Source organism: Lutra lutra, chromosome 2 (genome assembly GCF_902655055.1).
Source record: "Lutra lutra chromosome 2, mLutLut1.2, whole genome shotgun sequence".
Taxonomy (NCBI): Eukaryota; Metazoa; Chordata; class Mammalia; order Carnivora; family Mustelidae; genus Lutra; species Lutra lutra.
Window position 1 is genome coordinate 162,895,374 of NC_062279.1, and position 27,428 is coordinate 162,922,801.

Consider the following 27,428-nt stretch of genomic DNA (forward strand, 5'->3'; position numbering starts at 1 on the left):
TCCCAATGAGATCTTAGGATTGGGATAGGGAAGTTTTTCCTCTCTCCTTTTCAGAGGCCATATGAGGCCACTGGAGTTGCTCATCCACCTTCATTTATGGCTATAAACTATATATTCTCTCCTATCATTGTTGATTCATTGTTTGTGCCCCTTGCAAAAGTGAATTCTTCCACCTGAGCACTCCATCTCATCTCTTGTCTCCCCTTGGCAACTGCAGACATGCTTCAAACAATTTTCCATTTTCTACTGGATCTTCCTATCTGATGCAAAACCTGCTTTTGTTTTCTCACAACAGCATAAAAACTTCTCCTGACTCTGTTCTCCCTTTGTTATTGCCCAATTCCTTTGTCCTTCTTTCCAACGAGTTCCCTCAAAAGGATTTGTGTACTATTTTTCTCATCTCGTTCTTTCTTGAACTCACTTAAGCTTTTGTCTCTGTTATTCCTTCAAAACTGTTCTTACTGTGCTTAGATTTCCATCTGGTATTAGTTTCCTTCTGCTTACAGGGCTTTTAAAAACATTTCTGGCAGTACAGGACTTCCTGTGATAAACTCTTACTGTTTGTATGTACGAAAAAGTTTTTATTTTGCCTTCATTTTTAGAAGATGTTTTTGCTGGGTAAGAATTGTACATTAAAAGTTTTTCCTTTCATACTTTAAATATGCTTCCTAAGTGGTCTCTGGATTTTTTTTTTTTTTGGATCTGACAAAAATTGTGCTATCCTTCTTATCTCTGTTCCTCTGTACCTATTGTGTCTTTTATCTCCCTTCCCATACCAAATTGCTTTTAGATTACCCTCTTTATCCTTGGTTTTAAGCTATTTGATTATGATGTATATTGGTGTAGTTTTCTTCTGGAATCTCTGGGCTTATAGTTTTAATAAAATTTGAAAAAAATTTTGGCCATTTTTTCAAGTGTCTTTTTTTGTCACTCCCTCTTGGCTCCTTATGGACTCCAATTACAGTTATGTTAGGCTGCTTGAAGTTGTCCTACAGCTCAGTCTCTGGTTTGGATAGTTTCTCATGCTTACTGTATTTAAGTTTGCTGATACTTTAGTCTGTCATGTTTATTATTAATTTTATTTAGTGTGTTTTTCATCTCAGTCTTTGTGGTTTTAGTTTTTAGAATTTTGATTTGGGTCTTAAAAAACACTTCAATTTTACATGTTTCCATTAACATGTTCAGTATTTACTCTGGCTTTTTGAATAGAATATAGCTATAATAACTATTTTAATGTCTTTGATTATAGTTGTCTCATCTTTGCCTTTTTTGGGTAGGTTTGATTGACTTTTCTCCTAGTTGTGGGTTGTTTTTCTATGTCTTGGAGTACTTGGTAGTTTTTTTTTGGATGTCAGACATTGTGGATTTTACCTTGTTGGATACTGAGTATTTTATATACATAGAAGTATTCTTAAGCTTTATTCTAGGGCAGGGTTAAGTTATGGAAACAGTTTAATCCCCTTGGCTTGTATTTATAAGCTGTTGGGGGGGGGCAGAATCAATGTAGAGTTTAGTTGGGGGTTAGTATTTCTCAGTACTAGGGCAAAACCTTTCTTAGTCTTCCACCTGATGACCTACAAATTAGGAGATTTTCCATTCTGTCTTGTGGGAACAAGCACTATTCCCTGTCCTATATAATCTTCAAAGACTATTTCTTGCAAATTTTTGGTGTGTCTTTTTTTCCTTGGCTTGCATGCATGGGGTGATCAGTAGTCACGAAAGACTCAAGGTACTCTTTCTAGGTAATCCAGGCTTCTCTCTCTCTCTGTGGCTCACACTTCTCTGGTACTTAGTACTGTAATCCGTACCCTCTTTAGTTCTCTGCCAGTTCTGTCTTTTCAACTCAGAGGACTGTCCTCTCTGCCTGGGTTCCCTCTTCCTGTGCTTTGTCCTGGAGTTCTCTTCAGGAATTAATTTAGGGCAGTCACAGGGCTTTCTTTGTTTTTGGTCTCCAGGGATCACTGTACTTTGTTGTCTTGATGTTCAGTGTCTTGAAAACCATAGTTCCATATATTTTATCCAGTTTCTTATTTGTTTTGGGAGAGGGTGATAAATCTTGTGTCTGTAACCTCTTCTTAGCTGGAAATACAAGTTCTGACTTAACTAATTTTAGCCAGTAGAAAAGAGGAGATTTTTTGTTACATCTTGAAAGTTTATTTAAAGTAAAATTCACATATTGATGTTAAATCTGAATGGCTCACCTTATATGTTACTGTTGTTATGCTTGATGGATATTTTTTGACTTAACGTGATCTCATGAGTATTGATCACACACAAGTTCATGGATGGCAGAAGACATTTAAGTAGATACGTGTGTGTTTGGAGTTCCGGAAACTGAAACCAAAGCCTAATGGTAGATTTTGGCCAGAAACTAGAGCCAAAACTAGACTTTGGTATATCTCTAACTTGCTACAATACCTACTTATTTTAATAATAATAATAATAAATAGGGGCGCCTGGGTGGCTCAGGGGTTAAGCCGCTGTCTTTGGCTCAGGTCATGATCTCAGAGTCCTGGGATCGAGCCCCACATCGACTCTCTGCCCAGTGGGGAGCCTTCTTCCCTTCCTCTCTCTCTGTCTGCCTCTCTGCCTACTTATATCGCTCTCTCGTCAAATAAATAACTCTTAAAAAAAATAGTAAATAAAAACAAGTTTTCCCATATATTTGAAATCTGTGCTCTCTTTGTTTTATATTTATAATTTAAAGAAATTTTTTTTACCTTTTATTTCCAAATGAGAACACAGAAGATGAATCATTTGCCTCTGCCTTTGGACTTTTATTTTGGTGTTCTTAAGGACAGTATAGTACTTTATTTATTTATTTATTTATTTATTTATATTTCTTTATTTACAATTGGATAGACTGAGGAATCTCAGTAATTTTGTTAGAGATTTTTGGATTATAATGAACAGTAATCTTGAAGACTAGTCATGATATAGGTCATGTATTGGTTCATGTCAAACAAATGACTGGCATACTTCAGCTCATAAATATGTTGTGTTTTACAGGTCTTTGTAAACTCGTTGTTTGACTGTCATCTGTCATCTCTATTAACTGATCATTTAGTTGAATTAGTGTAATAAATAATGGTTAAGGTCTCCACCTAGCTCATAAAAGGCTATAGTCTAGCTTAGATGGTGTTGACAGTCATTGTGAGGCCAATTGAACTCTGAGCTGTTCTCAGAACAGACAGAATCTAAGGAGGTCATTGTTGCATTTACTTGGGTAAACTGGGGATTAACTGATGGGATTTTGATGTTGGAAGTCTTAGGGAGTGGAATTAAGGGCTGATTAACATACTGTAACACTTGGGCAAAAGTGTAAATTTATGCTTGTGTTAAGGTGTAGAAAGGTGTCCAAATCAGCTTTAAGTTTTCTTTAGTATAGAATTTTAATGTTTGAAAAAAATATTTGAATTTAGGATCTCAAAAATTTTTTCTCAGATGTTAAGTGATTTACCTTTTTCATTCTTAATTCCATGAAAACATATTCTAGTTTGCCTGGGTTCTCTTATGTTTTTGTGTAGGTGTCATCATCCATCTTAGATGATAAGATCAAAGTTACTAAGACAGATCTTAGCACTAGCCTGTATCTCTGCATTGTGAACAACATTTTGTGTGGCGGGTATCAACCAAGATTTGATATTACTACACTTACATCAGTGATTATCAGTAGAGTTATCTTCTGCCACTTCAAGAAATGATACAGAGTGTGCCTATCAAGGCAAAGATTTAACTCGTTATTTTAAAAAATAAATGATTTACATGAAATACATTGTTGAGTGGTTACTCTATACCAAACAGTTTTTTATACTTCATGTGAAATAAGTCACTTTTGATATATGACTATAATTACCATTTTGCTGCTGAGAAAACTGAAGCGAAGGGAGGAAAGTAGCTTACTAATGTCATATAGCAAATAGTACATTTGAGATATTCAAGGTGTGAAGATTGAGTCTGTGCTTTCCACCACTATGCTTAGTTTTGGGATGAGGAAACATGGGCAATTCATGCTTTATTAGTATGGTATCATTTCTAAAAATTGAGCATCAGTAAATTTTTCAGAATATCCAGGTTAGGATAGCGGTATGAATAGTGGTGAAGGACTTAAACTTTGGAATTCTTTAAAATATACTTCCAATATTTGATTTTCTTAAATAACTCTATCAAGTCAAATAAATTGTCAACCCTCCCTTAGCTCTGCCTTTTTCCATCTGTACAAGCACGAATAATAGTAGTCCTTTCTGGTTATGCATTCTTTCCCCTGAGACATTATACTGAGCTATTTTAGTATTATTTTCAAGACAGGAAGACCCTGCAGTTTTTTTCCAGGACTCACTGGAACTCACTGACTCACATATCAGACCTTGGACACTGTTGTTTTGATGACAGGTGTCCTTTGGGAAAACCTCTGCTTACATTGTCAATGAAAAGTTTGTGGTTTTCTTGTTCATTTCTGTGTTATGTATTTTGTTTCAGAATGTCTGAAATGGTAGTTTTAAGAGTATTTGGAAATTGTAGCTTTATAAATGTCTGATATTTTCTAAGATGTATATTAAGCTACCAGTGTAGTCAAGGTGAAACTAATTTATTCAGGCTTTAAAGTTCAACAGCAATAACAACTCAAATTATTTTTATTGTCTAACACTTTTATATTCTAAGTATGAATTTTTAATTTAATCTTTCCATAACCATATGTGGTGGGTGATTTAATTTCCTCACTGTACAAAGGAGAAATATGAGGCTAAAAAAAATACAAGCAGTGGAGTTAGATTTTGAGTATAGTCTGTCACCCTAGAGTCTGAGTGCTTAACTGTGATGATAAATCACCTCTCCTTGGGTATTGAGATCTTAAAATTGTATATTTAAAAATAAAAGGGGAAATACCTATGTATCATTGTTATGTCATGGAAATCAGGACAAGAATTATATTCCCCAGGCCTCCTGGGGAACTGAAACAGGAAGTCCTCAAGAATTGAGGCAGTTCCTGGTGCCATTTCTTTCTCTCTCTCTGTTCTCTTTCATTAGTTTCTGTCTCTACATTTTGGCTTCCTCTGTACGTGGTTCATGTGTCCGTTCATAAAATGGTACCTTCAACACCAGTTTCCTTATCACTTTAAAAATCCAGAACCATCACCAAATAACCTAGCCTTTTATGGTCTGAATTGCATTTACTTGTGAAATAGAATCCTTTCATCCTGTTCATCCTCTGGATTGTTTTCTTCTGGGTCAAGTGTCCATCCTTTAGTCACACAGCTGTGGCAATGAGTGATAGGTTGAGGAGGGAAGACTGAACACTTTCAGAGATATACACTTACATTGGTAGGGAAGGAGGTATATATTGGCTGAAAAGAGCCCGTAATTGTGTCTGTACTAGCATGTATCAGATTTTATTAAGCACTGTCATAGAAATAACACAAATAAAAAACACAAATATAAGTGCAGTTGGAATAAAAAGAAAAATATAGCATCAAAAATATGAAGTATAGGGCGCCTGGTGGCTCAGTGGGTTAAGCTGCTGCCTTCGGCTCAGGTCATGATCTCAGGGTTCTGGGATCGAGGCCCGTGTCGGGCTCTCTGCTCAGCAGGGAGCCTGCTTCCCTCTCTCTCTCTCTCTGCCTGCCTCTCCATCTACTTGTGATCTCTCTCTGTCAAATAAATAAATAAAAATCTTTAAAAAAAATATGAAGTATAAATACAAAATACAAATAAGATATATGTTAGAGATATAAGGAACTGATACCAGTTTATCATCTAGAAGCTAAGTTCCTGAAACTGGCTATGTAAATTCCATAATGGTTTAGAAGAATGTATTTTAAAGAATCATCTGCATAAATATTTTTGAGAAGAAATTTGAGTACTTCTGTATTTGTATTATCAATTCAGCCTTTCTTATTATAGGTATAATTAGGTACATAATTGGACATGTTTACCACTTTTAATTTGCAGTACATTATTTAAAGATTTACCTCATAGAATTTCAGATTCTATTTTCTGATTTAATTCCCAGGTTTCAACAGATAAAAATTTGTCATTTTCTCATGCATTTTCAATTATTGGTGACTGCTTTTAAAATTTCTCTAGTTAGCCTGCCTCAGTTCTATAATTTACAGTTTTCTGTGAAGTTTTAGAAAATTTTGAACAAAGTGATCCTGTAGGAAACATACTGGAGAGGGTTAATAGAAACTGATGAGTTTTAGTGTACTTGGTTTAGTTAACATTTTTCCACCTTAGTTTCAACATAAAGTAATTCTAGTGCTTTCTACTCTACTCTGGTGCTTTCTACTCATATTTCTAGTGCTTTCTATTCACATTTGTGATCAAAATGTTGAAGATGTATGTACACTTCCATATGGTTTGTTATGAATTGTGTTGTCTTGGGATCATGTTTTAAGAGGGAAGTATATATTAATTTTTAAATGATATAAATTTTAAATGATATATTAATTTTTAAATGATAATTTCAGGGAAAATACAATTCTGTGCATTTATTCAGTTTTGACCCAACATTTTTGGGAGCCAAATAGTTCTTTTACATTAACTGCACTATAGATAATCTTCCTGAGCTTTTTTTTTAATTGGCTTTTTTGATATCTTAATTCTTTTATTTTGTTAATCACATATTTTGGTTGGTATCTATACACTCATCCTAGGCTTACTAAAATAGTTCAGTGGCTAGAATGCCTCATCTTGTCTGTATAGGGAGATTAGCTTTATTTTCTGAAATACATTGATCCTAAAGCCACAGAACTCTACTTGTAGGTTCTTTGTGTTCATGTGGTAAAGAGAATTTCTTAGGACTTTTTTTCCCCCTCATGTATCACGAATATGAAACAGTTGCCATGTATTCCAACTGACTGGAAAATTTCCAAGGCAGGCTTCCTCCCTGCTTTTTTGATCACCATGCTTTCTTTCTAGAATTTCTCTCTAGCTCTTGAACCTTTCCCAAGCTAGGTGCAGTTTCTGAACATCTCAGTGACAGTGATTTTTCCAGGTATATCTACTGGATTCTGAAAATATCAGGAAGAACAAAGAGGAATGGGCAGAAAATAGCAAATTAGAAAAATATCAAAGAGGAGGAGTTGGAGCAATGAGGCAGGCCCCTTTAACTTTTTAAAAGGGTATTTGGAAAACAAAGTGAGGCACTAGTTAGAACAGCAAAATACATAAGCACTAGAATAGACCTGGGTTATTGCTCTTCAAAGTATCTATGGTGAAGGACCAGATTTTTCATTTCCAGTTCATTATAGATGGGGCCTACATGGTTAAGTACATTTACTTAATGTACTTTACTTACCATGCTTGGGTCATAGTCTTTGAAAATGTCTGTTACTATGTAGGTTTCTAAATGGCTTCTCTCTGTTTCTGTACATACTGTAGACAGGTATCAGTTTCCTGACCAAAATCAGTCTCATGACCTGTTGAGTAGTGTTGATCATAAAATGTTGTTTCTTCATTTTGTAGCTGAGGATACTAAATCTCAGGAAAGTGAAATGATTTCTCAATATTATACAGCTATTAAAATTTTGTTTTTTTTAGTTTTAGCGGAAGATGACATAAAAGCAAAATTTGGCCTTTGTCTGAAAATGATGTTCATTGTCAGTATATAAAAGTCAGAAAAATATGCCTCTGGGGTTGGGAGCTCTTCACTTTGGGGGATATTGGTTGGGGATATTCACTTTCTGCATTATGGGTTTCTTAAATAATCTTTTGTGTGATCTTAGATTTTTGAAATCAGAAAAAATCAATAAAGATATCAAGTAAAATAATACCAGAATAGGAAAAATGAGAAATGAGAGAAAAAGCTTAATAATTTAGAACATTTCTTTTATATAATTAGAGTAATGAGTTTATATGAGGATAGTGTCAAGAGATCAGGCTGAAAAGATTGTCGGGAATAGGATTGGAAAAAGGTATGTAGGCCATAAAAGGTGTTTGCTTCTCTTTGTCCCAAATAAAAAGCAGACTTTTTAACTACAGTGGGGAGCAACTGATGGATTTTCTATAACGAATACAGAGCAGGTTGGTTTTTAGCAAAGAAAATTTAGTGCATTTTCTTTATATATTTTAATGTAAGATTAATAGAGATCTACTTCAGCTTTATAAAATATAGTTCTGAACACTGTAGTCAAATGCCTTTCAACTATAAGTAATAGCTTCACAGGTAGGAGAACACAAAAATATGAGGTAGTAATTGAGCATTTATGGTGTTTTGAAACACCCTTGTCCCTAAGTATCTGGTAAAAATGCATGTATAAGTACATATATATATACACATACATACACACACATACACACACATACTGGCCATAATATAGAATATATTATGCTGTTGAGCACAATATACTTAGCTCTGCTGTTTGTTATTTTTTCAATCTTGGACAAATTATTTCTTTGGGTCTTGGTTTTCTCATCTATAAAATGAGGATACATAATATAGAATTATTATGAAGTTAAATGAGTGTGTGTGTGTGTGTGTGTGTGTGTGTATATGTAGAGACACAATGTAAGATAGTACCTGGGAAATAATGAGCATTAAATAAGTACTTTTATTGTTGTTATGATTAGTAGAAGACATTTTATTAAATAAATTTTATAAACATGTAAGAATAATATGACTATAAAATACCAAAAATGCCCCAGTTGTTATCTGAAAATTGCCACCTACTGGATTTTAAAATTTTGTTTCTGAGTCTACAGAGATTATAAAATAGTGAATTTAAGGTTACTTAACTTAGTGTTTTCTCTCTTACAGTTTATTAGAGAAGATATGAAATATAAAGATGCTACTAATAAACACAGCCATCTGCACAGAGAAGATAAGCATATAACTGTTGAGGATTTATGGAAACGGTGGAAAACTTCAGAAGGTAAGACTGTTTTAGTGAACTGAATCTGCTCTTCTGCCCTGCTTAGCCATTGTTAACTCACTGTTTGCAAATGATTTTATGAAAAAAATCAAAGTAACATTTCTGTGAGGGTATTTATATTTTAGTAAATAACTTTTCCATTTTTGATTTTGAAAAATGCTCTTTTATCTTATGATTCATGAACGGTCAGCCCGTTTTCAGAAAATTTGATACCTTATGCTAGAATAAATAACGATAATGCATGTTTGAGAGTTTAAAGTTGTGGAGTATTGCTTCACTTGTTAAGTGACATTATTATAAAAGGTTTATCTAATAAATATGGGTCCCAAAGTTTTTTGTTATTGCGAGCAGTTCCTGAAGTCTTCAGAAGGCACAGAACTTTTAAGCTTTTACTGAAATAAATTTTTTATGAAGTCTTTTAAGACTTGCATGATAAAGTTCTGTGATTTATATTTTACAACTTTTCTGCTCTTAGATCCTCCAGCCATCTCATGGACAGTAATTGTTTAAGGCAGGAAAGGTGTATGACCTAAAACCTTAACTTGATTTCCTAATACTTAAGAAAACTCCAAAAATTATTAAAAAAAAAAAAAGTCGATTAAACTAACTCTTCTTCTTATTTTTATTTTATTTGAGTGACAGTCAACCAAAATGTTGTTTTCCTAATGTTTTTATGTTTCTATTCTTTACCAAACATTTATGTTATATATATTTTCCTCTCTAAGTTTGAATAATGAAAGGAAAGGAGGAGAAAGGTGGGACAGACTACTGCACAGTAGGATAAAGACACTTTATTATAAATTTACTAGACTGGTTGTGGTAACATTTGGAACTGGAAAAATTTTCTTAGAAAACTATCCCATCAATGCTCAGTATTTTTATTAATGTACAAGGAGGTTTATAGCTTGCTTACATTTTTGATTTCACTTTTAAAGGAGGCCATTTGTTAAAAATACACTGGGAAGAAGAAAGGAAGGAAAAAATATCACTGACCTTGAATGAAAGATACATACACTTAAAAATCTGTCTCTCCATTTCCCTGCCCCATACCATTTTTAAGTAATAGGAATTTGGGTAGTATTACGAATGAAAGAATGTACACTTCATGGGGGAGAAAGTGCTAGAATGGTGGAAAACTCAGAAGAATTTACTCTGCTTACTGGTATGCCTTAGAGATACTGTACACATCACCATAATAAACCAAATATTGTAGTAAAGCCAGTCAAATGAGTTTTTTGGTTTCCCAGTGTGTATAAAAGCTATGTTTATGCTATACTGTGTTCTGTGAAGTATGAGATAACATTATGTATAAAAAATGTACCTTATTTGTAAAATACTTTATTGCTAAAAAGTGCTCATCATCCTCTGAGCTTTCAGCAAGTTGTAATTTTTCTGTTGGTGGAGGTCTTGCCTCAGTGTTGGTGGCTTCTGGCTGAACAGTATGCTGCTTGCTGAAGGGTGGTGTGGCTATGGCAAGTTCTTAACATAGGACAACAATGAGTTTTGCCACATTGATTGACTCTTCATTTCATGAACAGTTTCTCTGTAGCATGCAGTACTGTTTGGTAGCATTTTACACAAAGGAGAACTTTTTTTATAATTGCAAAACCCTGCCCCTGCTTTATTAACCAGGTTTATGTAATAGTCTAAATCCTTTGTTGTCATTTCAACAACCTTTGCGGCATTTTTACCAGGAGTAGATTCCATCTCAGGAAACCTCTTTTTGGTCATCCATAAAAGGCGACTCCTCATCTGTTCAAATTTTATCATAAGATTGAAGCAATTCAGTCCCATCCTCATGCTCCTCATCTCGTTCTAGTTCTCTTGCTGTTCCCACCACATCTGCAGTCGCTTCCTCCACTGAAGCCTCAATGTCATCTGTGAGGGTTGGAATCACCTTCTTCCACACTCCTGTTAATGTTGATATCTTGCCCTCTTCCCATGAATCATGAATATTTTTTTTTTTTAAGATTTCATTTATTTATTTGACAGAGATCACAAGTAGGCAGAGAGGCAGGCAGAGAGAGAGAGGAGGAAGTAGGTTCCCCGCTGAGCAGAAAGCCCAATGCGGGGCTCGATCCCAGGACCCTGAGATCATGACCTGAGCCGAAGGCAAAGGCTCAACCCACTGAGCCACCCTGGCGCCTGAATCATGAATATTCTTAATGGCATTTAGATTAGTGAATTGTTTCTGTCCATCAGAGGAATCACTATCTATGGCAGCTATAGCCTTATAAAATATATTTCTTAAATAATAAAACTTGAAAGTAGAATTACTCTTGATTCATGGGCTGTTGAATGGACGTTGTGTTAGCAGGCATGAAAACAGTTATCTCATTGTACGTCTCCACCAGAGCTCTTGGGTGACCAGGTACATTGCTAGTGAGCAGTATTATTTTGAAAGGAATCTTTCTTTTTTCTGAGCATCAGGCCTCAACAGTGGGCTTAAAATATTCAGTAAACTATGTTGTAAACAGACGTGTTGTCATCAAGGCTTTGTTTTTCCCTTTATAAATAGCATCATTCTTCAAGGCCTAGGATTTCATAATGGTAAATGAACTTTACCTTCACTTAAATCACAAGCTTTTTTAGCCCCTAACAAAAGAGTCAGCCTGTTCTTTGGAGCTTTGAAGGCAGGCATTGATTTCTCTTTAACTGCGGAAGTCCCAGATGGCATCTTCCAATATAAGGCTGTTTCCTCTGCACTGAATATCTGTTGTTTAGTGTAGCTACCTTTGTTACTTATCTTCTGGAGAACAGCTTCTACATCAGCACTTGCTGCTTCCCCTTGCACTTTTCTTATGGAGATGGCTTCTTTTCTTAAACCTCATGAACCAACCTCTGGTTGCACTTCTGTTAGCTTCATGTTTTTTGGGCAGCTTCCTCACCTCTCTGTCTTCACAGTATTGAAGAAAGTTAGGGTTTTAATTCTAGATAAGGCTTCGGCTTAAGGGAACATGGTAGCTGGTTTGTTTTTCTGTCCAGACCACTAAAACTTCCTTTGTATCAATAGGAAGACTATTTCACTTTCTTACTATTTGTGTGTTAACTGGAGTAGTACTTTTAATTTCTTTCAAGAACTTTCCCTTCCATAGACAACTTGGCTAACTGGCACAAGAAACCTAGATTTTAGCCTGTTTTGGCTTTGACATGTCTTCCTCTCTAGGCTCAATCATTTCTAGCTTTTGATTTAAAGTGAGAGACATGTGATTCTTCCTTTCACTTGAACACTTAGAGGCTATATTGTAGGGTTATTAATTGGCCTAATTTCAGTATTGTTGCGTCTCATGGAATCGGCCCCCGGGCTGGGTGGGGGGGGATAGCCAGTTGATGGAGCCATCAGAAAACACACAACAATTATCAATTAAGTTTGCTGTCTTAAAAAAATTAGCAGTTTCCAGGGCCTGGGGTAGAGAGAAGGATGAATAGACAGAGCACAGAGGATTTTTAGGGCAGTGAAACTATTCTGTCTGAAACTACTATGGTGGATCCATGTCATTATATATTTGTCCAAACTGCAGAATATACAAGACCAAGTGAACCCCAATGTAAAACTCTGGACTTTGGATGATAATGATGTGTCAACATAGGTCCATCACCTATAAATAATGTACCACTCTGGTGTGGGATGTTGATAATTAAGGAGGTCATATATGTGTGGGGTAAGGGGTGTGTGGGAAATCTCTGTACTTTCCATTCAGTTTTGCTGTGAACTTAAAACTGCTCTCAAAAACAAAATCTAATAAAAAATATTTTAAAATCATAAATTAAAAATAAAATTAAGTTTGCTGTCTTATATGGGTACTATTTGTGGAACCCCAAAATAGTGACAATAATAACATAAAGACCAGTGATCACAGATCATCATAACAAATATAATAATCATGAAAAAGTTTGAAACATTGTGAGAAGTACGCAAATGTGACACAGAGACATGAAGTGAACAAATGCTATTGGAAAAATGGCGCTGATCGACTTAGTTGATGCAGGACTGCCACAAACCTTCGATTTTGTGGGCAGTGTCTGTGCAGTATCTCTGGAGTGCAGTATATAGAAGTGTGGTCAAACAAGGCATGCCCGTGTATGAAAGCTCTCTGCAGTATGGAGGCATCATTCAATTCTAATAAGGAATTAGAGACCTATTATAGCATCTGTTGCTATGAGTATAGTTTAGATTTTGGATATTCGATAAGTTAAGTGGAACCCACTTAAATGTGCTTGAATGAGGGAAAAAGGACTTGACCACTTGTTACCACCCATCACAGATCACACTCCTCTCTCCCCACTTTTACCTCCTTTTTTTTTTTTTTTTTTTTTGCACTCCTCTCTCTTAGCTTCATATTTTCTTCTTCCCGTATCATGTGTCATCTTCTAAGACCTCATGTAATTGACTTATTCGTTATGTTGGTGTCCTTTCTTTCTCCTGCCTCTGAGAATGTCTGCCTCAGAGAGCAGGGGTTCTTTGTTTATTTTGTTTATTAAATGTATCCCAAATCTATTGGGACTCTATCCTTAAACCTGGTTTTGGTTTCTGACCCTAGGGAGTTTGGTGAGATCTTTTGTGATCTGTGAGCATGTTTTGTTTTGGTTTTGTTTTGTTTTGGCTTAGGGCCTTTCCAAGTTGGGTAGCCTCTTAAATCTCTTTTTTCCCTGGGCTTTCACCTTAATTTCTACCCGCTAAGATTTTGCCATTATGATGGTAAGATTTCCCCGAGTCACCAAAGAGGTGGCCTAAATTATAAACCGTATGGTTCTCACACCACCTACTAGGGGAATATTATGTTGGAGGAGTAGTCTTAAGGCTCCTATTAACACAGCTGCATGGGAGGGGAGAGAATGAGCCTTGAGTCTTGTGTTAAACCTCCCCTAGATGCTTTAGAGTGACGTAATTGATTTTCTCAGTACATATGAGACATTTATTAACGGTCATGTAAAGACAGGGTATTGTTGCTAGATGGTTTTTACATCATAGCTTGACAAACCCCAGGTATCCTGGAGATCGCTCAGGGACAGGGCATGTTGAATGTGCAGGATTCTGCTTTTATCTGGATGTTGTGTTTCTGTTTAAGATTTTTCTTTAGGAACAAAGGTGAGTCCTCTGAAAAGTTTTGAAACGCTGGTATAGAGATGAGTATGTACCTCTAGGGATTACATGTAATTCATGGTTCTTAGGTGAATATAATAAAAATACTGGTGTCCATGCATGCCTGCATACACATACAAACGCAGTCATACTGTGCCCATTGTCATTGTGTCTCCAGTGCCTAGAGCAGTGCCTTATTTACTTTGATATTCAGTAAATATTTGTTGAATAAATGAATGTATCATACCTGATGAGCACTGGCTACTCAATAACTCAGTTTATCCAATACTTTTTTTTTTTTTAGTTCATCCAATACTTTTGAGTATGGGCATTTCTGTTAAAATGAGATATATGCATTCTTGAAAAGGTTATGTTTTATAAACTTATGAACTGAAAATTCCAGAGTTTATGAGAAAAATGGGGTTGGAGCAGGCTACTCAAAACCTATGCAACTTTGTAGCCAGTGCACTAATAGTACTAGTAAAAATACTAGCACAAGTTCAAAAGATATGTTAAATTCCTAATCAGTTAATACAGTAGTGAGTATGGGCCTTTACCTTAAACAGGTAGGTCAAGATAACTTCATGGAAGGAGGTGTTAGGATTGAGGTTGCTAAATTATGCAGACAAAGGCAGAGCTCATGAATTTGAGAAGTGAGCTACAAGCCTTGCTGAGACAGGCAGTGGCCAAATGGGGCTGAGAGGAAGGAGTGTGAGCAGACGGTATGTACACAGCCTGCTGTTTTGCCATTTTGGATGCTTTGCTTGGCAGTATAAAATGCTAACATATGAGGAAAAGTCACACTTGAAATGATATACTTTTATATTTTATTGACATGATCCTTGTTTACCAGTTGCACGTAAGCTAACTCATGACGCAGAAGCACCTGGAGTAGAACAGGTTGTGTCTGTGATGTGCTCACTAGGCATTGGATGCCAGGTATTGATGACGAAGGAAATGTATCTCTGGGCTATGAGGCATAAGTAGCTGAGTAGGAAAGACAAATAACTGCAATAAATGGGGATGTGTATCATAATAGGAGTAAGTGTAGGATATGGAGGTGGCTCACTGGAAGGAGTAATTCACTCTCTGGTAGGATTAGACATGGAAGATGGTGTTTGCGATAGGCTGTGAGGGTTGACCCAAGAGTTCTGGGAAGGGATGAGGAGGAGGTGGACCATAAATGGTGGCCCCCCATGGCTCTTGCAGGTACCTGAAATTTGATGGAAATGGAAGTGGCATGGTCCAGGAAGGAAGTACGTGGGCTTTTGAGCTATATAAATTTAAATCCTAGTCCTTTTACTTAATGAGTATTAAGACATAGGGTACATTTTAAACTTCTCTTATAAAATAGAGTTTTTATCTGATTTAAATGAGTACTGTGGCAAAAATGCTTGGCATAATTTCCGACATCATCTGGTAGATACTTAGAAAATGTTGACTTGTCCTTGTAATGCTGAGTAAACTAAAATGTTACACTGTACTGAAAGTTTTCTAAGGTTTTTGATTCATAATATTCATAAATAAAAAGATATACTAGGCTAAATACTTACCATTGTAGTATACAGTTTTCTGGAGGGTGAAACAGATCTAAGGTCTTTATGGAGATGTCAACTGGGTAAAAGTAAAATTGTGTTATGCAGAAATTGATCCTGATCTCACATAGAAAAATTTCAGTGTCATGTGAATGTACTTTTTTTGCTTGTGCGGTGAATGCTTGGTCAGTTTGCACATGCCAGCAGTGCAGTGCAAATGAAAGCCATTTTAAAAACTAGTGTTGGATTTCAGATAGATTTTGATAAATTGGATAAGTTGTTAGAATTACCAAATGCGGTTAAAAAGTAGCCAGATACCTGATGAAGGGAAATGTAGGTAGAAAATTATTAGTTGTATATAAGTTTTAAGCACCATAATAGATACAAACTGATTAAGTAATGTACTGTTTTTAAAAATGGTGGTTCATTGGGTTAAATAGTTATTATAACATGTGACAACCATGAGGTAATCTTTCCATCCTGTTTAGCATGGGTCTTATCTTACCTAAGGTCACTTTGTAATTTTGGGCTTTACAAATTGAATAGACATTTGGAAATTTGGCAGAAGATTTAATTTCATTTAATTTTTTTATTAGAAATTTAAAGGAACTGAAATTGAGAGAAGAGAGATGTAGTCATTTAAATAATGGTTGATTTCAAGTGTATTTAAATCCTAGCTAGAGATGATCAAGAGTATTTTCTTTCTGTTTAGGAAAGCAGAAATGTAAATAGGACATAAAAGGATTCATTTATTTATTAAAAAATATTTTATTTATTTATTTGGCAGAGAGAGAGAGCAAGACAGCGAGAGAGGGAATACAAGCAGGGGAAGTGGGAGAGAGAGAAGCAGGCTTCCCGCTAAGCAGAGAGCCCAGTGCCCATGCCAGGCCTGGTATCATGACCTGAGCCAAAGACAGATGCTTAACAACTGAGCCACCCAGGCGCCCCCATAAAAAGATTTATAAAGGAAAAAATTCCTTATCTTGGATCTTAAAGTTCTAAAAGTAAAGAGGACTATAAATATTTCCTTTATATAGAAACTTGACATTTATAAGGGTATTCTTCTTGGTATGGAAGTATAAGTGGATCTCTACATGCTGATAAAAATCAACCAGTTTTTTAGGTGTATGTTGTTGGTTACAGTGAGATTGGAATGAAAAACAAAACAAAACACAAAGGTAACTGTGCATAATTGTTAAACATTACCAGAAGAGTAACTAAAGATGTAGACCTTGCACATAAGAAAGTGTCATTATCTTTGTGGCATCCATTTTCACAGTATTTATTTGTATATTTACAGTATGCATAGGAGTCACTATGGTAGAGCACCAAGTATAAGAGAAGGCCTTTCTCCTCAAGGGGCTTTTGGTATTGTTACATGTGCACACATGAAATATTAAATAACAATTTAAGAAGTTGTGATTAAATACTAGGTAAGTGGTACTATTTTAAGAGTTTAAGGAAATGGACAGATTTGTTATGAGGAAGTCTTCATTAGGGAGGTGACTCTTCAGCAGGATTTCGAAAGGCAAAAAATGTTCTTAGAAATGGTAAAGATGGGGTGCCTGGTGGCTCAGTGGGTTAAGCCTCTGCCTTCGGCTCAGGTCATGATCCCAGGGTCCTGGGATGGAGCCCCACATAGGGCTCTCTGATCAGCAGGGAGCCTACTTTCCCGCCCACCCCCCCACCTGCCTCTCTGACTACTTGTGATATCTCTCTCTGTCAAAAAAATAAGTAAATAAATTTAAAAAAAGAAGAAATGGTAAAGATAGCAGTATACAAATTAGCACATTAAAATGAGTAAATGAATATGTATAATTCCAGACTTAAATTCTAAATCCTTCAAATAAGCACAACTTATAAATTAAAAATACAATAATTTTTTAGTCTATGAGAGATAAGAATAATCACTGTTTTAATATTTGTCTTTCGCTCTTACATGTAATACTTAACTTTTTGTTTCTTAGTTTTGTCATCTGCTAAATGGTGATAAAAATTGTGTATCGCATCAGATTGTTGAGGATGAAACGAATTTGTACATCAAAAGTGTTTAGAACAGTGCCTAGCACATAGCAACTGCTTAATGACCATCCCTTGTTACCACTAATTTTATAAGATGGATGTGAACATGGCGCATGTGGGGATTTGGAGCCTGATGCAGTTGGAACAGGCATCTGAGTTGGGAATAGTAGAAAATGGGTCAGTCAGAGGGAGACCAGACTGGTGAGCTTTGATGTTTAAGCCTGATGAGCTGCTCCAGGAGTGGTAAGTAAGATTCCACTCCTAAATCAGTGCTTACCAGTTGGTGGTGGTGCCTTTAGCAGTGTATTAAGGAAGCTTGATTTGTGTTTGGTCTCAGTAGCAAAGAAGGATGTTATTGTAGAAATTAGTGGTTAGCAACATTAACTGTGTCTGTGGGAGGTGGTAGTGTATTTTAGCATTTTTATCATTATCACACTAAATATTAGGAGCTGTTACAGTGTCTTGTTTTGGAAAGCTTTGGAATATAGAGCAGTTAAGGAAGATGAATTCACTTAGGAAGACTAGCTTTGATTTTAATATAATGTGTAATTCTGAGATGTGTTTTAAAGGAACACTTGAATCAACTTTTTCCTTTTGTTCAGAATGAATTCCATTTTCTTTTTCTTCCATGTCATTTTAAACCCATTGGGTTCGAGCAGAATCATTTAATAGGTTCGTACAGTGCACATATTTTAGTAAACGTATTTATTATGAGCAAGGCATTGTCCTAGTTATGGAAGATACAGAGATGAAGCATATGTTTTCTCTCCTCTGCCTGTCTGTAGTGTGTTACTGGAGAAAGGTCTATTAACACAAAATTAAAGGATGTGATATGATCTAGCATCAAGGTATGTAGTAGGCAATGTGGGATAAGAGAATAAGAAGTATGTTCTACCAGAGGGCTGGTGAGGCCAGAGGACTTAATTGCATGAAGGGACATTTAATTACCTTTCATCTCTTGCCACCCCTTCACTGGGAGGCACTCTGCTGGAGTAATTGCTTTCAAGATATTTGTGGTTAATACAGCACATTTTAAAAACACAGGGCTCTTAATATGCCTCAAATGCTTGTGATATTTTATTAATTCAGGTTTTTAACACTTTACAACCTTCATAACGATACTTTTGGTTTCAGAAGAAGCTGTTAGCTGTCTGTAGAGGTACTTAGGGTTTTCATTGTCTATAGAAAGCAGTTTATACAAGGGAAGGTCTGTTCTTGAGGTAGAGTCTAGTTTCAAAATGACAAATGTCATTATTTGTACTACTAACAAAGGCCTTTTGTAGTCATAGTTTCTTGTATGTGGAGAATAGTCGACATGAACATATTGTCCATTTACTCTGTCAGCCAAATTTTACGTGTGTTTAACGTGAATTTTTGTTAGAGGAGTAACGTGAATATTATTTGATCAGTTTGCAAAACATTGTTCTGTGTCAGAATTGATTTTTGTACTTTGCATAAACTGTATTCTTTTAAAAATAAAAATGTTTTCTTTTTTGATAAAATTACATGAATTCAGAGAACTCACATTAAGTTTCTGATCTTATTTTAATCATTATTTTATGTCAGCATTTTAGTTTCCCTCTTTCCTTCATTTCATATCTATTTATTGGGGCTGCTTTGGTTTTTATTATTTTCATTTTCTTCTTTCCTGTTTCTCTTTCTCTTTTACTCTTGGCCCTTTTCCTCTTTTACTTCAGAATATTTGACTTTTAGAGATTTAGAATCATTGTGTATACTAAGTTGCTAGGATTAGTTATGCCTTTTAATCTGTGGAAGATTGTTCACTTTGAGACAGCTATGTCTTTTATACTTTTTAAAAATTTTGTTCTGAAATAGACACCACTTTTCAGAACAGGATGCAGAGACCAATTGCCTATCACATCTCTCTGTACTTTGGGTTCTAGAAATTTGACATTTTCTGTTCTTTGGGAACTCATGAAATAGATAGGTTGCAAGCCTCATTTTTTCCTCGAATAACAAATTTTCCAGTAGGTAATTCATCATATGATGAAAGTTTTCTTACAATTTAAGGAACTACATTTCTAAAATTGATTGTAAATTTGCCTTATTATGGTTTTCTGTGCACCTGAATTATTCTACATTTCTCCTCTGCTATGTTCACAGACTCAAGGGATACCTCAAGTTTGGAGTACAGTAACAGAACCTTCTGCAGAAGGTAAAAATGAGGGCTGTCCACTTTTCACTGTGATGGACTATTTAGAAAACAGTAGCTTTTCTTAAACATCTTACTGTTCTTTCTTCCTTTTCCCCAACAGTTGGGAATCGATTTTATATAGAATTTGTGTTAAGTTTTGCTTTACCATTCATTGTTTTGGGAAATGGGTGGGTAGGATGGACTCTGGTTAGAGTTCTGTGTGTTAAAATATATATTATTATAGGAGATTCACTGTATTAAATTCTATTTTAGGTGGAACACAATTTTATTCTCATCCTTTTGGATAAGGGATTTGTTTGTTGATAGTAGTATTCTCTTCAAAGACGGTCAGTTGTACAAACATCTTTTTTCTTTTCGAACAAGTCTTTATTTACTTTTTTCCTTTTTTTTTTTTTTTTTTTTGCTATTTCACTGAATGTTACTTAGCAGGTTAGAAGTAATTATAATAGAAATAATGCAAATTACAAATACAATGAAAATAAAATTTTCAGAGATATTAAAGAACCGTTTCAGTAGCAGTATGAACATGGCTTGTTTCTGAAAACTATACATCTTTGCAATCTTGAATCACATGTGTATATATATATGTTATATTACATATATAAATATATGGCTTAGAATGAATGGTAAAAAAAAATAGGGTAAATCACATAGTATGTGTGTCATACTTAAATACTTTTCACTCTGTGGATGGTTATTCTATCTAAATTGAGTACTGAGTACAAATAAAGCTTACTTTCTAACTTTTTCTCATCTGGTTAAGGTGTTCTTCAATATGAGATCCTTAATAAGCATTCTTCTAACATTTGGCCAGTCTCTTTCTCTTTCTGTCACTGTGAATTCTTCCATATGTTGAAAATGGTGGGCCATTTAGATACTTTTGATTTAGAGGGTTTAAAGTTAGCTGGTTACTTAAGTTATTAGTTTAAAAGTAAGAGTCTAAATCACTATGACAAAATGAAATAGCAAATGTCAGTTCCAATGAAGTAAATTAAGTTTTTACTTCCATTATCAATCCTTTTTCTTAGCATGTAATCAGGTAAAAAGAAAGTATTGAGTGTTTATCACTAGGAGCTTCTGGTTGCTCAAGGGCTGTGTTCTTGAACAAAATTAACAACAGAGAGTTCTTACTCACATAAAGGTATAATAAAGTTGTATGAGTTGAGAGTTCCATAAGAATAGGGAAAAGAATTGGTGCCCTTGGGAATACTGTTAATAAGGCAAAAGCAGAGAATTAGCTAATGAAATAAGTAATGGCCATTAGAAACATGGGAGATGAATCAGGAAGGTACATTGTCTTGAAAGTCTAGAGAGGAAAGTCTTCAGGAGATAATGGATGGCTGTATAATTGAGGGCATGGTCTATCTACCTTATTGGAAGATATCTGTTGAAAGCCTTCACAAATAATTTTTTTTTTTTTAGGTCTCTTTAATAGGAGCAGATGAATTCCTGATAAGATGATTTATGCTTATTTTGTGAACCCTGTGACTGATCTTGTTTCCTTTGACTGTTTTTGTAGCTGTTTTTAAGGATCTCATGTATATTTTGTGCATGTTTTTAGTTTCATTTTTTTCCCCTGTTCCATTGCCATCTTTCATGTTATTATTCTCTTTACATTATGTGAATCTTTGTAAATCATTTCTTTTCCCTCCCTCCCTTCTTTAGTGCGGGATAGAGAGAGAAGAGATGAAAAGTGGCTAGTAGTTCTGATATAGAGAAATATGATGTATTGTGAAAAACTGTTAGTCTTGGCAAGAAGAAAATCATTGACCCTCAAGGATCAGTTTAAACATTGGTATGGGAAATTGAGTCCCATACACACAAAGAATAAGTCTTAAAAAAGATTTAAGTGGAAGCCACCTGAATGTACATTGGTGGGTAAATGAATAAAGAAAACGTGGCACATACATACAATGGAATATTCTTCAGCCTTAAAAAGAAGGAAATTCTGACACATGTTAGAACATGAGTGAACGGTGAGGACGTTATGCTGAATGAAATAACGTGAATGGACCGTGAGGACATTATGCTGAGTGAAATAAGCCAGTGACAAAAGGATGAATACTGTATGATTCCATTTATATGAGGTTCCTAGGAGTTGTTAAGATCATAAGGACAGAAAGTAGAAAGGTGGTTGCCTGGATTTGGGGGGAGGTGAATGGGAAGTTATTGGTCAGTGGGTACAGATTTTCAATTTTATAAGATGAAAAGAATTCTGGAGTTGGATGGGATGATGGTTGCACAATAATATGAACACTTAACGACTATTAGACTATACACTTAAAAATGGGTAAAGATGGTAGCTTTTATGTTACATGTGTTTTAACCTCAAATAAAAAATTATCTTAGAGAGTGAGTAGATGAGAAGTAGAGAAATGGTGGGCAAACCCTTTGTTTAAGGTATAGGCAAGAAAATGGAGGGAAATTGAATGGCAGTTACAAATGGCTAGTGTGATCAAAGGAAGGGTTTTCTTTTCTTTTTAAGATTTTATTTATTTATTTGACAGAGATCACAAGTAGGCAGAGAGGCAGAGAGAGAGAAGGGGAAGCAGGCTCCCTGCTGAGCAGAGAGCCGGATGCGGGGCTCCATCCCAGGACCCTGAGATCATGACCTGAGCCGAAGGCAGAGGCTTAACCCACTGAGCCACCCAGGCGCCCCAAAGGAAGGGTTTTCTTAAGAACTGGTAGGTGTGACTGTGCTTAAAGAAACAGGGAAGCACCCAACTGACATTTTTAAAAGTTAAACATTTAAAAGAAGTTTCAATTCAGGAAGTACTTTGTTCAAAAAGTACTATATATAAGGTGTGGTAATTGGGATTATACCTTATTACATCATTTAATGTCAGCATTTGTTTTCTTCATGAATACTTGTGTTGGTTTATGGATTGAAAAGATATCATTAGCCAATAAAAGATGAATTTGAGATAAGACAGGCTTGTTGACAGAATTGCTAGCTGGCACTCAGTCATAGACATGTCACTAAATGTTTTCAAATCCGTCATAGAATTTATTTCCTATGAAGAATTTGAATGACAATTTAAAAACAATGTCTTGAACTTTTGGGAGGGGATTAGGGTGGGCTGGGAAAAGGGGAATTGGGAAGTTGAGTACTTAGAGAGGGGAGGCTCCAAGAAAGACCTTATCTTTTAAATTTGCTTATGCATGTATTTGGTTTCTGAATTATATGTTGTAAGAATATAGAATTCTAATGTTATTTTCCATGTTTTGACCAGTACCAAATATTTTCTGGCAGAATTTTAATGATAGTGCTACAGCTCTACTACTACAATGAATAATAATAGGTTTCTGTGTACTAGCTGCATACCCACTGATCCAGAGCCTGTGACCTTAGCAAAGGTAAGCATGTCCCAGATTGCAGTGTGAGATAGTTGAAGATTGATCTGCTTTGGTAGTTGTCTAAATTTTTCTCATCTCTTTTTAATAAGCATGCTTAATTGCATGAATCTGACCTTGACATTAGACTGCATTCTCTTTTAGAGTTGTAATTGGAAGCTTTTGGATGTGTAATTGAAAAAAGGGGAGGCTGAGTTTTAAGTTAGTGGATATATGTTTTAGGGCTGTGTCCAGATTCTTTGAATGGTTTTCAGGAATGCCCAAAAAAGTAATCTTTCTAGTTTCCAGTGGAACCTGCACTATATTAAGTAATGGAGGCTGAATTTATCATAAAACTAAATGCTTAATAAATTCCTGTGCATAACTGATTGTTCAAAATGCTTTGTTGAGTGGCTTGAAATTATAGTGTATTATGTCTTCTTTTTTACTATAGAGCTTTATTTTGAAGTTTGATCAGTTTATGTGTTTTAGTAAGTCTTACTTTAGTGGCAGGAGGTAATTGGGAAATTTGTTGTAAGGATACTTTATCATCAATGATTTTATTAATCACAAGTGATAAAAATCACATACATCTCCATTCATTAAGTCATCAAACATATATTTAGTGCTTCCTGTGAGATGGAATTATTCCAGGTTTTGGGGATGGAGCATTGAGCAAGTTAAATATCCTACCCCCAGGAAGTTAATACTCTTCTAGGGAGAAAGATAGTAAATAAGTTTGCATGTGTGCATGTAGGTATATGCACTCATAAAAGTGCTGGAACAGATAAGTGATAGGATAAAAGTAAAGCAGGGTAACACATAGTCAGTGACCAGGTAGAGCGAGGGCTTTTTAAGTACTGTCATTTAGGAAGAACTCTCCAGAGAAGTGATATTTGGTTATAGATGCGAGTGTTGAGAGTGAGCCAAAAGCGGGGGGGCGTCTGGGTGAAGTATATTTCAAATTTAAGGATCAGCCAGGCTAAGACCTTGAGGCTGGTGTGTCCTCAAAGTATTGAGAGGATTACGAGGTAGTATAGCTAGAAGGTCCCGAAGGGATGGGAGAGTAGTAGGAGACATAAGATCTGTGAGATGATAAGGGCCAGATCTCATAGGACCTTTAGGGCCTAATAAAGAATTCAGGACTTGTTTTAAGTATAATGTAGTCTTTGTGCATCTAGCTTCATTTTGGAGTTTTGAGCAAAGAAGGGACATGATTTCTTTTTTGAAAAGTTTACCATAGTAACTGTGTGGGTCTTAGACTCTTGAAGAAAAGGGGCAGGAGTAGAAGTGGAAGGCTGTGAGGCCTTGCTCTTGAAGTGACCTGGTAAGAGGGAGGTACCAGAGAGGTCTGACTGATAATGTAGTTTGAAGGAATAGCTGACAGGATATGCCATTAGATTGGATTCAGGAAGTTGATGGGGGGTGATGACAGGAATTAAGTTTGGCTCCTAGGTGTTATATACCTGTGGTATTAAAATTTCTTCAGATGGAGGCAATTAGGAGAAAAAAGTTTGAAGAGGTCCAATTAGGGGACCAATAATGGAAAAAGAAAGTTGATAAAACACTGAGGTCAAGATGCAGGGAGGTGTAGGACTGAGTGCCAGGAGGCCAAGAAGCAGAAGGAGGAGCCTGGAAGAGCAGTAAGATGCGGTATGAGGGGAGCCAGGAGAACGTAGGGTCCTGGAAGCCTAGGGAAGACATGTTTTAAAAAGTGGGGCACAGTCCATGTCAGATGCTCCAGAAGTTCAAATGAGAAGGTGACAGAACTTGGATTGGCAAAGTAGTAGTTGGTAATCTTGACAAAAGCAGTTGCCTGTAGTGGTGGAAGCGGAAAGTCTGATTGGAGTGGGTAAAGGAGGAAGTGAAGAGGGTAAGTACTGTTGACTTTCAAACTAGACTTTGAGAAGAGAAGGTAACAGAAAAGCTTAACAGGGGTGGGTGGGTAGGGTCTGGGAGCATGTGTCCTATGATAAAAAATATAGCTACCCCTTTCAGAAATATCTGGTATGTTCTTGATATTTGCAGTCTAAAACTTGGACTATAAATGGATTTTCTTATGAGCTTTCTTTGGTCTTACTCTGAATCTTAAGATAATTAAGTGTATCATTTCCCAAATACAGATGCTTTATTAAATTCCATTTTGGTGTTTTAATGAAATGAGCCAGTGTAACTCTTAACACTGAGAGTTGTATCAGTAAATTTTATTCCACCTCTCCCCTTTCTAGAATCTTACCAGCTATTTCAGATTTTCTGTACTTCACAGCACTTCTTACTTTGACAAGGTGAAACCCTTGTCACTTAGTTTACTTAGGATCACTTAGATGTTTCTGTACCATGTAAGAGGAAATACAAGTGGTTTTTTTTTTTTAGATTTTATTTATTTATTTATTTGACAGACAAGATCACAAGTAGGCAGAGAGGCAGGCAGAGAGAGAGAGGAGGAAGCAGGCTCTGCTGAGCAGAGAGCCTGATGTGGGCCTCCATCCCAGGACCCTGAGATCATGACCTGAGCCGGATGGCAGAGGCTTTAACCCAGATGGCAGAGGCTTTAACCCACTGAGCCACCTAGACGCCCCAATACATGTGTTTTTAAAAGCATCATTGGTGGAGCAAAAAAGTGAACTTCAGGTGGCAGAAACCAGGTCCTGTCCATTCTGAGTTACAGTGGAAATCTTGAGAAAGGAATGCTCTCCAAATACCTGTAAATTCAGGAAATAGATGATTCTTGGTACATGACCTGAACACCCCCAAAAGGCAAATAGTATTCATCAACTTAAGAAATATATGAGAATATCAACTACTATTCACAAGTACTGTTAGAAAATATACAGAGTAAGAATGTGGAAGGTTTTTGTAGTGTTGTGCCTTCATGATGTCCTGGAGTTCTTATTTGAGTTACTCATTAATTTTTGCCAAATGAGGCCTTCTCAATAGGTAAAAAGAACAAATGTAACATCAGACAGCCACTGAGTGTAAAGTTTATTAAAGTAACCAGAGAATTGATTGTCTTGTAGGATATGCCTTTATGAAAGTACAAGAAGAGCTTTATTAAATTATAAGTAGTTATAGGTAATATCTCATTATCAATTCTAGGAAAAGCAATACTTCTTTTTGACTTAGGCTACTATAAGAAATGGTAGTTTTGTAGCTTACAGTGCTCTCTTCATTTTCCATATTTTTAAAAATTTAATTTTAATTAAATTCAATTAATTAACCTATAGTATATTATTAGTTTCAGAGGTAGAGTTCAGTGATGATTTCTCAGTGGCTTATCATTGCTCATCACAATGATTTTTTTTAAAGATTTTTTTTTTTTTAAGATTTTAGTTATTTATTCGAGATAGAGTGGGAGGGAAAAAGAGCACAAACAGGGCAGAGGAGCAGAGGGAAAGGGAGAAGCAGCCTCCTGCTGAGCAGGGAGTCTGATGTGGGGCTCTGTCCCGGGACCCTGAGATCATGACCTAAGCTGAAGGCAGATGTTTGACTGAGCCACCTAAGTGCCCCAACAAGTGCCCTTCTTAATGCCCATCACCCAGGTACCCCACCCCCCACCTCAGCAGCCCTCAGTGTTTCCTATAGTTAAGAGTCTCTTACAGCTTTCCTCCCTCTCTGATTTCATCTGACTTTATTTTTCCCTTCCTCCCCTTATGATCCAGCTTTTTAATGAAAAATTGGTGATACTTTTTCAAAAATGAATTTTGTATCATTGTGTCTTTGCTTTTTTGTATATTAATAGGAAACAAGGAGCAGAGTTCTCTGAAATATCAAATGTATAAAATATTTTTATTAGTAGTATTTGTAGATTGATAGCATGTAGAAACCTACAAATAACTATGGAGTTCGTCTTCTAGAATATAAGGATTTGTTTATTTTGCAAGTAAATTGGTTAGGTGGGGATCTAGAGGTGATCATTTCTGGTTTGTCAACATTTTCATTAAAATAAAAATTATTACTTAATAGAATAAAGTATATTGTTTTCATGGAATAACAAGTATAAGAAAAGACATTTTATAATTTAAGAACTTTGAATTTAATTATTTGGTAATAGCTTGTTGGTTTGTCACCCAGCAGTTTCACCAAAATAAGCAGAATTACTTTCTTCCCCTTTGGCACAGCTGGGGCCCAGGAGGAAAAAAAAAGTTAAAATAGGAATGAACTTTGGGATCTGAGAAATAAGTCGATTACAAGAGAACAAGGAAATACAACTGGGAATTACTGAATAGACGATAGAAAAGGCGAAAAACTCTGAAACAGGTTATTTCAATTCCAGCCCATAAAAGTGGAGAAATAGTAAAGTTTACATGTATTAGTAATTTAAACAATGTAATTATTCCTTTAAAAAAAAAAAAGACTACTAAAATTTCAGATAATTCCAGAATGTAACGTAAGTCAGGGGAATTGGTTTT

General features: G+C 35.7%; 1 protein-coding gene across 2 annotated transcripts in view; it reads left to right on the forward strand.

Moving 5' to 3' along the window:
* Positions 1 to 27,428, forward strand: part of STIM2 (stromal interaction molecule 2) — a 144,145-nt gene that overhangs the window by 76,107 nt on the left and 40,610 nt on the right. For both annotated transcript variants that reach the window (XM_047719066.1, XM_047719067.1), the window contains exon 3: positions 8,756 to 8,870. In XM_047719066.1, coding sequence (XP_047575022.1) covers positions 8,756 to 8,870 — 115 coding nt within the window. The remainder of the gene's footprint in view (positions 1 to 8,755; positions 8,871 to 27,428) is intronic.